Source organism: Lycorma delicatula, chromosome 11, assembly GCF_047948215.1.
Source record: "Lycorma delicatula isolate Av1 chromosome 11, ASM4794821v1, whole genome shotgun sequence".
In the NCBI taxonomy this organism is placed as follows: Eukaryota; Metazoa; Arthropoda; class Insecta; order Hemiptera; family Fulgoridae; genus Lycorma; species Lycorma delicatula.
In genome coordinates, this window is record NC_134465.1 from 24,108,097 (window position 1) to 24,120,466 (window position 12,370).

The 12,370-nt window shown below is 33.9% G+C and overlaps 1 protein-coding gene across 4 annotated transcripts in view; it reads left to right on the forward strand.

The window, feature by feature from the left end:
- LOC142332634 (uncharacterized) overlaps window positions 1-8,536 on the forward strand; it is a 323,090-nt gene extending 314,554 nt beyond the window's left edge. For all 4 annotated transcript variants that reach the window (XM_075379240.1, XM_075379241.1, XM_075379242.1 and 1 more), the window contains 3 exons: window positions 905-943; window positions 4,940-5,075; window positions 8,294-8,536. In XM_075379240.1, the coding sequence (XP_075235355.1) occupies window positions 905-943; window positions 4,940-5,075; window positions 8,294-8,449 (331 nt within the window). In that variant the 3' untranslated portion in view covers window positions 8,450-8,536. The remainder of the gene's footprint in view (window positions 1-904; window positions 944-4,939; window positions 5,076-8,293) is intronic.
- The last annotated feature ends 3,834 nt before the right edge of the window (window positions 8,537-12,370 follow it).

A 12,370-nucleotide genomic window follows, 5' to 3' on the forward strand; every position in this document is an offset into this window, starting at 1 on the left:
AATCAAACTCCGGCGCCTTTTCTATATGTATTTCATCGTTAATGATTGAAGAAACTTCGTGTACTGTAAAGCGCGTAATTGACAAGTACATTTGGAAACAAGCCAAATAGTCGGAGATTTCCCCGATCTCCTCTAGATCTGATTCGATATCATTGGGCTGGAATACGACGGAAAATTGATCAGCATATAAGGTCGTCTTCTTCTGCAAACTTCTCGCCCACGTTCCGGTAATGTTAAGGAGAAGAGGAAAAGACTGCAGGGGTCTCTTGAACGATTTTGCAGCTTTCCATAAAGTGTACCTAGAAGCCTGCCCATCAGAAATATTCTCAATGTAAGACTGAAACGAAGCGTTCCCATATGCCCGAATTAACCTTATTAGTTCTTAGGAGGCCCTGTTAAATCTTCCCTTTTCAGCAGGGTAACGAGTTCTCTGCTATACGCGTCGTAATCTTCGACGTTCTTCTATCTTTTCTCGGATGGAGACCAGATACGTATTTTGAGCAGCGGGAGCAAAATCCAAATTTGGCGTGGAGGCCCACAACGCTAATTGAACCAATTTGGTCAATTCGTGTACTGCTTTGGTCACGTCGGCCGGTGACTTCAAAGGCACGTTCAATCGTATTTTCTTCTCCAAAAATCTTGAAAATGTATTTTGTTGGTAAATTTATTAAACAAAGTGAGAGACTTAGCAGTTAGCGTAACGGCAACAGACATTGTAAATACAACCGGTGTATGATCCGGCAAGTCAAATTGTGGTTCAATATGCAAATAGTTCCTGGAAATACCCTTGAAAAAGAAAAAATCCAGGTGACTGCGAATGATTTAGAATGTAATTTTTCATATAAAGGTAATTTATAAATTTATTTTATAAAAGTAATTTTGTTTTTCTCTTTTTTACTTTTAGGATTACAATTAAAGAAACAAACGCACAAGAAATAATGTAGTAAGTTATTTTTTTTTTCTTTTTGTAATTATAAAAAATTGAACATTTTTTAATCAGTTTATTATCAGAGAAAATACCAATAATAAAAAAAGGACCTTTATTGAAAAGGTAACAAATAATATTAGCCTTATAAAATGATTAAAAAAAATTAAATAGCAGTTAAATAAATCATAGAGAAAATATTTAAAAATTAATTATTAAATTAGCTAAAAATTAACTAACTATTGTTTAATGGTGGATTTCATAATTATTATAAACACTCTGAAAGTAACTGTAGGATGATCTGAAAAAATATCAAATTTCTTCTTAACGATTACTAATAATGTTAACAAAATAAAATGTAGGATTTCTTAATTTAGAGAGTGCAGAGGCCAGGACCGTTCAAACCTCTGCTTCAACTGTGGTAAACCCGGCCATGAAATTAAAGATTGTCAAAACCCTAGAAAGGAAAGCCATATTTCAGGTATTCGGAGGGGTGCCGCAGGGATCTGTCCTTGGCCCAACCTTATGGAATGTTTTCTATGATAAAACCTTCAGGCTGAACTACCCCGAAGGGGTATCGATAGTAGGATACGCGGATGATATCGCAATATTAGTAGAAGACAGAGATATTAATGAACTGGAGAACAAGGCAAACCAAGCGCTTAGAACAATAGATGAATGGATGGAGGATAACAAATTAGAAATAGCTCCTAATAAATCCTGTTGCCTGGTCCTCTCGGGTAGAAGACCATTAAGAAGTGTGAATCTAAATATCAGAGGACAGAGAATTGATGAAGTAAAAGAAACAAAATACTTGGGGGTACTTCTGGACAAAAGTTTAAGGTTCAGCAAGCATATTGATATGATTTGTGGGAGAGTTACTCCTGCTGTAAAGGGATTAAGAGGATTATTTCAAAACTACGGCACACCTAAAATGGTTATTCGAAGATTGATAACCGCGGCTATCACTTCGGCGGTGCTGTATGCGGCTCCCATATGGGGGGGCGGCAATGAACATACAGCGAAATAAAAAGAAGTTGAGAAGTGTCCATAGACTGGCATTGCTGCGTGTAGCTGCTAGTTACTGTACGGTATCGTATTACGCGCTGTGCGTACTGACCGGGGTCCTACCCATAGACCTTCAGATATAAGCCAGAACCCTCAGACACAGCGGTATGTCGAAAGAAGAGATGGAAGGGATTATAGAACAAGAATGGCAAGAAGAGTGGGCAGGGTCCAGAGTGGGAGAATGGACCAGACGCCTAATCCCTAATATTAAAACCTGGAATAACAATAGACTCGGAGATGTCAATTTTTACATGACACAATTACTGACGGGGCACGGCTCTTTCGGTTAATATCTTTATAGGATCGGGAAGAGAGCCACCCCGCAGTGCATCTATTGTCCAGAGAACGACGATGCCGAACATACGTTGTTCATATGTCCAAGATGGGCCGTTAACAGAGGTCATATAGTAATTAATGGTCTTACACCAGAAAATCTCATAAACTGGTTGGGGTACAACAATGAGAACTGGGAATGGTTCCGCAGGTTCGCCGGGGAGGTCCTGCGGGCCAAAGAGGATGAAGACAGAAGAATGGGAGTATAAACAGTAGGGTAGAACGGACAGTCACTCCATGGAGGGCCTGTACGCCTTGGTGTGCGGGTACCTGAGAAGGGGGTGAACTCCAGGGGAGTTTGAGTTTGGGTTAAAATAAAAGACCAAGTCCCGGTCGGCGGGGTCGTCCCTGCCGGAGCCTAGGCTCTTTGTGGGGTCGGCGCAGTCGATTAGAGGCCAACGGCGTAAAGACCGATTCCCGGTTCCCTGCTGAGGCGCTGGGGGACGGCATAGCCGGACCTTGGCTCTAAAGCGGGGGATTAGAGGCAGTCAATGTAAAACAAAAGATCCGAGACCGGGGAGGCCAACCTGCCGTGGCGGACGTATAGCCGGTGGGTGGGAGACGCCTCCTTTGAGTGTAAAACGACACTCTTCCCGACTGAATATACTTAATTGGATATCCGGTCGGGGAGAGTAGGGAAAAAAAAAAAAAAAAAAGGATTTCTTAATTTGAAAACTGATGCTTCTAATAAGCTGAATAGAAATTAAAATTTTTCCTAAAGTATTAGTAGCTTTCATAATATTTTGTTCTAGAGTTTATATAATTTGTACTGAGGATTGCATAAATTTTTCTACAGTATTACTGACAAAATCAATCCATTGGTTACTTTTACGTCTCAAAGATAAGTTTGTTAATTAAGGAGATGAGCATCATTTTTTACATAAAGTATTTTACGAGATTATTAATTTCTAGTTATCTTATTAGAAGTATTTATTTTCGAATTAGGAAATCCTAAATTTATCTTTTATTATTTTACCATTTTAAAAAAACAAATTAACTATTTACGAGGGATATCTCTAAAGTAAAGACCGCTAGAAGTCTTTCTCCTTAAGGTTGGCGAACCTGTGTCGTTCATGGCCACACAAATAATATACATACTGCATTGTTGTCTGTAAGTTGTTACGTTGTAGTATCTTTGATTAAGTGTGAGTTATTACGTTATAATGTGAATAGGAAAATCGATGTTGCCGCCGACTTAGAAATACGTAGATTCATACGTTTTTAAACCATCAAAACGTTAAGCGGGCTGAAATTCATAGGTAGTTGGTTGCTGTTTACAGTGATGTAATGAATGAAAGAAAAGTCAAAAAATGGTGAAAGGTTTAGAAATAGCAAAATTAATGTGCACGATGAAGAACTTTCGGGAAGGCCCCCGATAATTACCGAGGACTTTTTGAAACGCCACGATGATGAAATCAGAAAAAATCGTCGCTCAACGAATTCCGACGTGTTATTTCTTTTTGCTGTTGTGTTATAAGCTGTTATTGATCGCATTGTTCGTGACCATTTCGGCTTCAGGAAAGTTCATGTATTTCGGCTGCCGCTCGTCATAAAGGAACGTCACAAAAATATCCGAATGGGATCTGCTTTGGAATTTTTGATACGCTACACAGAAAAAGGTGATGAGTTCCTTAATTCAGATGTTACCGACGATGAAACATAAATTTCGTATTACACGTCAGGGAGGAAACGGCAGTCAAATGAGCGACATCATCCTCAATCACCAACCAGCCCGGAAAAGGTCAATAGAACCTCTCGATAAAATATATATATATTATTTTTTTCTCAGTGTTTAATCTAAAAAAGGTTCCAATTTACCGGAACCGCATGCAAATTCTTATGCCATAAAAAGTGACATGGAGAGAGAGGTTTCCATTTTTTACAATTTTTTGGAGAATATATATGTATACCCTCCACGTACTTATATAATAAACTTAAATAATTCTTTACGTATAAAGAATATTGATCAAGTCCAGAACATAAAAAACAAAAAAAAATCTAAAAACAAAGCAGTCTTACCGGTTGCACAAAGGATCACAACTAAATAATCAAACAATGAAACAGTGAAATAAATAAAACCAAAAAAGGAAGTGGGGAAAAGAAATATAGTATGTCAACGATGCATAAATCCGAGGGTAGCAGATTCACCTTGGAAAACTTACAGATCTAACATATGCAGTCGTCTTAAGCGCCTAACGTCCTCGCTATCGCATGACAAGGTAACTGCCAGCCAGTTCACTTGTTTCTTAAGTCTCATTCTGTATTTTGTATTGAATCGCCGTATCTCCTCTCAAACGTTTAGCAATCCAAAATAATCATGATTTTCAGTGCTTCGTTGCAACCATAATTACATATTTAAAAAAAATCAGTGGTCTAATTGTTATTCATATTCCAATGGTTAACCAACACCAAAAAAAATTACGACACGGTCAATTTATTTTTGATCATCTACGGATACGATTTCATTAAACGTGATTTAAGCTTTTGATACATTCAGGACTTGTATCTACCCTCTAATATTTTCTCTAATGAAACAAAGTTATATTTTGAATAATTAAATTATAAAAGCTTGTCATTTTTTAAGTAATTGTGCGTTTTACATTATTTTTTTAGCTGTGATATAACGGATTCCTTGGGATTTGATGATGTCGATTTTGTTTGGACCTCTGTTGTACCGAAGGAAGGACCTCCATACAACAACATGAAATACACACGATTTTTAATGCATCAAAATTGTTGGTGCTCTCCGGTAACTTCAAATGTTATTTTTACTCAGTAAATTTATTATACAAATTGAGCACATGTAGGGGTGAGTGTATGTATGTATGTGTGTTTGTGTGTGTTCGACAAAATATTATGAATAATTATCAATTAATTTTTCCGAATTTTACCCGAAAATATTTTGTGAATATTATTTTTAAACATTTAAAAATATGTATATATTTTTTACTTAATCATTCTACTTTTTGAAATAAAGTAAATTAATGAAATTTATCTGAACAGAAAATTAAGCGGCTTTAAATTCTTAGTGTCATTTTTACTAATGCAAAATTATCACGAAAATCTGTTAATAAACAAATCATCTAAAGACAGAAAAAATTGTAAGACTATAATATTTCTATACCAATGTTAATAAGAAAATCTTTCTTCGAAGAAAGAAAATTTAGACCTAGAACTTATGAAACGATACCTAAAAAAATTTTACCTTATATATTGTTTTTTTACGATATTTGAAAAATTCTTATTCCAGCAAGTCGTTTTAAAGCAATCAGTTTGTAATTTTCAAGTCAACTGTGATATTTTAAAAAATTTATAAAACCTTTGTCAAAATTAAAATTTTCATGAATAAAGCGTTATCAAGCGATTCAATGACGCATATGACAACGTTGAAGTGTTCATACTTTTAATGACTGTGTAATTAAGTTAGGACCTATGTATAGATATTTACTTTTTTCGTATTTTACATCATAATGTTCATCAGAACACAAGCAAGATATTCTTAATTAGAATAAAAATAAAATATAGCGGCACAATTTTGTATATAATATTTCCTGAAAAGAAAAGAAGATTCATAAGTAACGTACGCGCATCCATTCACAGTGATCGACCACGAACTTTGAGATGTTGGAACAAATTCACTGATTCATTACAATACTAACTCCTGAGTATCTTTTATATTTTAATATTTTACTATGGCTTCTTTATCCTCGATACCTATTATTCGACAACTGAAATGAATTTTTGTAGAACTTTTTATAACATCAATCATCAACAAATTAACATCAACCATGTTAATTTGAACCAATATCTGTTTCGGTTCCGCCTGGTAGCTGATGAGCTGTGCGTCTGCGGGGAGGTCTAATCAAATGAACAACTGATGTTTGACTGCCCTGCTCTTTTGAGGGGGGGCAGGGACCGGGCCACCCTGTAACTTAGAGGTCAAGGGGAAAATTGGCCACTCACAAGCGGCGAGTCAATGTGGCGAGAGCCGCATTGTCGTACCGTGTGAGAGTTCCTTGATGCGGTTCCTATGTTCAACCGACATATATATGTGGGTGACCATCAGCCAATTAAGGCTCCAAGCGCTTTAATATGGTGGACAAGTACTTGCTGGTATTCAGCGACCTAGGCGTGGCAGCGAATTCCTGTCTAGACGAAGTAAATTTTAATTTATGGATATCATATATATTTTTAGTATTTGACGGGGTGCGCCTACCCATTTTGGTAAATAGATGACAAGTGAGTGGTTGGGACACGTAAGCCGGTAGTGTATATTTATCTTTATACTGTCACTATCTAATGATTAGATTAGGTAAGTATTTCCGGAATTTTTTTCTATATGTATAATATCCATTATCTGATGTTGACAACACTGTGCATTTGAAAATCTGTCAAAAATTTACCTGAATAAATAGCTGATTGTCCCGGAAAAAACTGACTTAAATTTTTTTAACAAAAACCTTTTTTCAGCTTTCATGATTTTCACTTAACGACTGAGATATTAAAACCGATCCTTCTCTATTTGTATCTATACATATATATGTAAAGTATTCCGGTTTTTACATTAATCTTTCTTATAGCATCCAACCTTTTGAGCACATCTTTTCTCAAGTCTTACCTCTCAACCAATCTTAAGCAAATATTGATAAACCTACATCTTTAAGACTTTGATTTTCTTCAATGATTCTTTGATAAAATGTAGTTTTCATTACTAATAGCAACAGAAGATAACATTATTTAATCTTCTTCTACCACAAATTTAATTTAAAATTTTGGCTTCATACAATCCCATTTTGAAAGAAACGTTTTATTTGATTTTTTAGATTGATTTCTTTATTTTACGGAAATGATTTCAATTGTAATACACCCCTTTCATAACATTATAATTCTTTTATAATGTAATAAATGACATTGTATTTATATTGATGTGTTAAACTTACTGTACATTATGATACCCTAAATTCATCAAGCATGTAATAAATCAAACAATTTTGTAATAATATGCATTATATTTAACAAAACAATTACACAAAAACACTTACCAAATAAGACCCCATTAATTTGCCTCCTAGTACTTTTTGAATTATAAAAAAATATACAAATTCATGATTCTTTTTTAATGATAAAAGATTTACTTATTTTATAATATACAGATATCTATTTTAGAGCTAATTTTAGTTTTACCATCTGATATTACTTCTTTTTTGTTGGAGGAGGGGAAAAATGTTATAGACACCGTAATTCTCTTTTGCGGGCCTACCTAAAAACTTCTCACTCAAAAACATTGGATTCCGGGCCCACTTTACGGTATTATTACACCTCCCCATCTGTATTACCTCCATCCTCCAAATCTACTTCTGGTCTCACGACTCAAAAATATCGGGATCCTGCGGTTTATTATTGATTTCTTTAACCCCGATGTTGCGGCCGGGGCCTTCCCCCAAGGGTGAATCAGAGGGAATTATTTACCTCTGGACTTCTTCCACTAACTTTATTCGGGTGATCTTAATCAACTTCATTAACACTGCATCCCACGATCGTTTTTTTTCTGCAGCAAAGTCCCAATGATTTTATCTGGGATAAGCACGCTAAATTCTGTTCCCAATGTTCCGTGAACCGATCGAACATGAACACCCTAATTCTCCGATATCCTTCTCCCCACAAAAATCACATTTTCGGAAGGTCTGAACATCTGTGTGCACAAGTATCCCTAAAAAACACCCTTATATATTTATTTCATCAAATATCAAGTAGACCTAACATCAAATATTTGGTGTCTAAATTTTTATAGACTTTATTATTTTTGTTATATCTAAGTATGGTAATTAAGTATTTCTTATTGATTGTAACAAAAAAATTATTAAATTCAAAAACTGTTTTGTTAATTGAAATCTTTTCATATTAAAAAAAATTAATTTGTAAAAAAGCATTTGTAATAAATTCTTGTTTTTTGTTTGTTAATTTTAGGACTCAAGTTCCGCGGATAAAAATATGGGTTTAACTATTGCAACGGCTGGATATATATCGGAAGATGGAAGCTCTGTCGTCAGTTTAAATTCTGGTTATTTTCCATTTGGTTTTATAACTCTGGAATCTATGTCAGTTGGCGGTACCAAATTATAAACTTATTCCTATTTATTGCTAATTATATAACTTGTATGAATATATAATAATAATAATAATAATAATAATTGTTATTGCTCTTATCAAGTTTGTGTTATCATTTTCTTTTCCTATTACATTTTCATATATAATTTTTACTAAAATTATCATCACCATTGTAATACAATTAAATTTAGCGAATAAAGATATCATTGAAGTTACATTGAATAAAAAAATAATTTTTTTCAGAAAAATTACCTTAGACACCTTATTAATATACCTTAGATATTCCCTGTAAATTATAATCGTAATCCCAAGATAAACTGATAAATAAAGGAAGATGGCTAGGAATGGAATATGAATGTTATTTCTATGTAATATTTGAACCTGTAAAAATTCAAACTATCATTAAATTCACTCACAAACTAAAAAAAAATTAAGCATTTTCTAACTTTGAATATATGAGAATTAAGCAAAGTCTTCAATTTTTTTTATTGTACCATTATAGCAACTGTACAATGTAATCAGTAAGAGAATTGAACAATAAGTAAATAAAATCTATTTGAACCAACATTAACAACAAACGACTAGTTGCAGCTAAATATGCAATGGATATTATTAATCTAAAACCATGAAAAAGAAAATTCTGAAAATTTATCTAAACTCATTGATTAAATTAATTCAAATATTAATCATTGAAGAATCTGAATATTGATTATTTAGAATTTATTATAATACAGTTAATTACTCAAAATTTAAATACTTTTAGAAACTGGGAAAAAACATTGGAAAATAATGAATTTCCAAGGATAGAACAACTCATTTCTTTCTTAGAATGTAAGCGTAAACTACTTTAATCCACAGACACGATTCAATGTAATGAAAAGCCACAGCCGCCTAATGTAGGTTTTAGCGGCAAAAAATATGATTATTCAAAACCTAGTTCTATTAAAAATACATTTTATTTAAATAATTCTGTGCGCATTATGTAATAGCAACCATCCATTGTATCGATGTGATACATTTTTAAGTTATAATGTTAATGAAAGGTAACATTTTGTATTTCAGAAAAAATTTTGTCTTAATTGTGTAAGTAAACAGCATATTGTAAAAAGGTGTCAAAGCAATTGTAAGTGTAAAAATTTCTCACAAAAGCATCATACGCTAATTCATTTAGATAAAACGCTCCAAGAGCCAGCAATCTTCTAAGCCGAATCAAGCTCCTTCAGCTAATAGTTCTTATTGTACTTTAAAATTAGAATCTAACAAGTCTGTATTACTTGCAACACCTGTAGTTAACGTTAAAGATAAAAAAGTTAATTTCATCCAATCCAGAGTCTTATTTGATTGCGATTTAAATATCAGTTCTAGATATGAAGCAGTATTTCGTGAATCTTCCACCACTACCAAAACAAGAGTAGTATTTGACGGTAGTGCAAAGATATCAAACGGCCGATCACTCAATTTAATACTTGCTACAGATCCAGTAGTACAACAACATTTATTTTCGATTATAATTCGTTTTAGAACTCACAGCTATGTGCTCTCAGGCGATATTCCAAAGATATATCGACAAATTCCCACCAATCCAAACAGTTACTTATAGTTTAGCACCTTCAGATTTTCTAGCTACAAGATGTTGGATCGAAATTTCTAATCAAAATGAAGCCTTCTTTTCTCAAGCTTGCCAATCAATCAAGCAAGATTTTTATGTCGATGATTTGTTCACTGTTTGTGACAACATCGATCAGTTGAAACAATTACATAATGATGTTTCGTTATTGCACTGCAATAACTTTCACTGCATAAATGTCATTCAATTGTGTCTGGTATGTTCAACAATTCTGATTCTTTCATCAAATTAGATAAGGATGAAAATATCAAGACACTTGTATTATTTTGGAATCCTCCAGGTGATGATTTCATTTATCAGTTCAAACAAAAATATAATAATAATACTTATTACATTAAACGTTCTGTTTTATCAGTTATTTCTTCATTGTTCGATCCTTCGGGTCTACTTGCTCCTGCAATCGTTCCATTTAAAGTGTTCATCCAAGAGCTATGGTGCGCTAGCCTTCAATGGGATGAAATTCTTCCCGCTCCGCTAGCTGATAAATGGAATTTTCTCTCAACATAAATCTTAAAGTAATTTTAAGATCCCTAGGTTAGTTAAAATTAGTTTTAGTAAGTTATCAAATTGCATGGATTTAGTGATGTAAGTAGCAGCGCATGTCTTTTCATCAGATCTCTTGATAGTAATGAACAAGTTGAAACCCACTTGCTGAGTTTAAAGTCTAGAGTTGCGCCTGTCAAGCAAATCTCTATTCCAAGGCTTGAGTTGAATGCTACTCTTCTGTTATCTCGTTTATTTAATAAGATTAAATGTATTTTAGGTATAAGGTTTCATTCAATTCACTTTTGGTCGGATTCTCAAGTGGTACTTTACTGGTTGCCATCGCTTCCTAATCGATGGAAGGTATTCGTCGCAAATAGAGTTTGCGAAATTCAAGAGCTAACTAGGGAATGCCTTGGAAGCACGTTCCTTCAAGGGATAACCCCGCAGACATCCTGTCACGTGGTTGCATTCTGGATGCATTAACCTCGTTACAACTCTGGTGGAATGGTCCGTCTTTTCTGAAGGAAGAGGAGAATGCCTGGCCATCCAATTCGCTAACAATTTCTATAATTTCGCCAGATTTTTTCAAGGAAGAGAAGAAGTTTAACAAAACTAACGTGTTTTCAGCTGCTCTTCGAACTAAAGAAGCTGTAGAACTTTCACAACTATTTTCTTCGTTCGCACGAACATTCATCATATTTTCATATTGTCGTCGCTTCATTTATAATTTAAAAAAAATTAAATAATCCTATATTGTCAGATCTTTCTCCGCAAGAAACCTATTCCACGTTGGAAATACTTATCCGCCATGTCGGGCGGCGTACCTTCGGTCCATTAACTTCCTTACCTGATCCAGATTTCTCAGGCATTAATGTAAATAAGCTTACTAGGTGGTAGTTTTTGAAAGACTTCTTTCTGGAAAGCATGGTCTATCGGTGCAGCAGAGGAACAAGTGTAAAATTTCAAATAATAACGTTTGTGTTGGTAATGTAGTTATAATAAAAGAAATTAATCTTCCTCCACTGATGTGGAAATTGGAATAATTGTGAATTATATCCAGGTAATGATGGATTAAGTAGGTTATTTGATTAAAAACTAACAATACAATAATAAAAAGAACTATTAATAAATTAATTCTTCCAAATTCAGACGTTTGTGATGACCTCAGTGATTCCGAATGTAATTAACGAAATTTCTTTAACGTCATTTCATGTATTTGTTTAATTTTAAGTTATTTGCTTTAAGTCCTTTCTTTTGCCTTTGGCAACATTGTATAAAAGTAACTTTAATTTTACGTTCTTTCAAGGTTTATGTATCTATTTTTATATGTATTACTTTTCACTTTTGTATATTGTTTCATCTCATGATAATGTTGTTAAAATTATAATTTAATGAAATTATAATTGGTGGACGGTGTTTTCCATTCCATGTTGAGCGGGTTGGTGCCGCACTCTAGCATCTATTAGTGCTAGCCGGCGAGTTAATATAATATGACCATTCTACGTAAGAATCCCGCACAATACGGTCGTGTTTTTATTTCAGTCCAATGGGACTCATAGTTTCTTGATAATGGTCAGATACAATTATGACTAAAGTGTCATACATTCTTAAATTAAATGTAACTATTATAATTCAATCAAAATGTCAAGGGTGACAAGAAATTAAATATAATGATTCAAGAACATAGCGTTGCTTCATTTCATCATCAACCATCTCATCAAAAAAATACAGTCCACACTAGCTCTAAATTGTACAAGTACTTTTCCCCTTATTTTCACGAGTGGAATAGGTTAATAAATCCCCGTGAGAACTTCCTGATATAA